Source organism: Penaeus monodon, chromosome 20 (genome assembly GCF_015228065.2).
Source record: "Penaeus monodon isolate SGIC_2016 chromosome 20, NSTDA_Pmon_1, whole genome shotgun sequence".
Taxonomy (NCBI): domain Eukaryota; kingdom Metazoa; phylum Arthropoda; class Malacostraca; order Decapoda; family Penaeidae; genus Penaeus; species Penaeus monodon.
Window position 1 is genome coordinate 35322976 of NC_051405.1, and position 1188 is coordinate 35324163.

Sequence of the window (1188 nt, forward strand, 5' to 3'; positions counted from 1 at the left end):
TTTCTATCCATCTATGAATAAGTCTATCCACCTAATATGGACACCTATTTAGTAAACCTCTTAGTACCATACACATGCCAAATCAGCTCATCCTATTCCTTGCCTCCCTTGAAAATCACTCACCAATTTCATCAATAAAAAGTATGGTAGGCTGGGCAAGGCGGGCAGCATAGAAGAGCGCAGCAATACGCTTCTCAGAGTCACCAACAAAGGGGGATAGAAGGTGAGACGCATTTGCTGTGATGAATGTGCAGCCCCTTGCTGAGGCTAGTGAGGCAACAAGGCGTGTTTTGCCACATCCTCTTGGGCCATACAACAGCACTCCTGTGAAATTGCAAAAGTATTCTGTAAATTGGGCGTTGTTTTCTTGTTGTGCATTAGATTTCGTATTTTGCATAAGATAAATATCTTACCCTGTGCGTCAATGGAAAAGTAAATAATAATGATAATGACGGTGAGAAACAGAACACTCTTTATCACCATCACAATACAAGAAGAAACATCTAAAATTCTTATTCTAATGGTGAAATATCCATTTATTCCTATTAAATTTGATATAATGATACACACAGTTATAAATACTAGTCTTTATCTACCTCTGGGCCTCTTCAGCTTCAGTTTCTTGTAGGCTTCTGCAAACTCTGTGTGATGACTGAATATCCTCTGAAGTTTCTCCTTTACCTCTTGCAGTCCACCAATAGGTGATGCTGCTGGTTTCGCAGTTATGAAATTCAGCGTTTTATGAATGCTGGGTGTAATTCTTTCTGCACATTCAAGCATCATGTCAGTTATTGCATCAGCATCTATGGACTCCTGTGGAAATAGGTGCCAAATCTTAGAAAGCAGAAGAATGCCTTAAAAATATACAGATAGTAGATCAGTGCTTCAAAGACTTATCTGGAGGAACTGTTATCAAATATCCAACCTCTCCTATTTTTGCCCTTGTTGCATCCACCAGTGCTCGCAGGTCAGCACCTACAAAGCCAGGTGTTGCATGAGCCACCTTGGCCAAACCAATAGAGCCAGCAGGTAGTAGGTTGGCACTGTGTACAGCTAGGATGCTCTCCCTATCATTTGCTGAGGGAACATTCAGTAGAATCTTGGAAGAAAAGAAAAAAGAAGTGGTTTAAGTTTTCGAGACAAATGAAATTATAATAGACATTTTCTTGTCTAATGTCCTTAAGATAT

At 39.9% G+C, this 1188-nt stretch overlaps 1 protein-coding gene across 1 annotated transcript in view; it reads right to left on the minus strand.

Moving 5' to 3' along the window:
* Window positions 1-1188, minus strand: part of LOC119585982 (spermatogenesis-associated protein 5-like protein 1) — a 21851-nt gene that overhangs the window by 1776 nt on the left and 18887 nt on the right. The window contains exons 5-7 of the mRNA XM_037934695.1: window positions 926-1099; window positions 597-813; window positions 124-324 (exon numbers count right to left, since the gene is read on the minus strand). Of these exons, the coding sequence (XP_037790623.1) occupies window positions 124-324; window positions 597-813; window positions 926-1099 (592 nt within the window). The remainder of the gene's footprint in view (window positions 1-123; window positions 325-596; window positions 814-925; window positions 1100-1188) is intronic.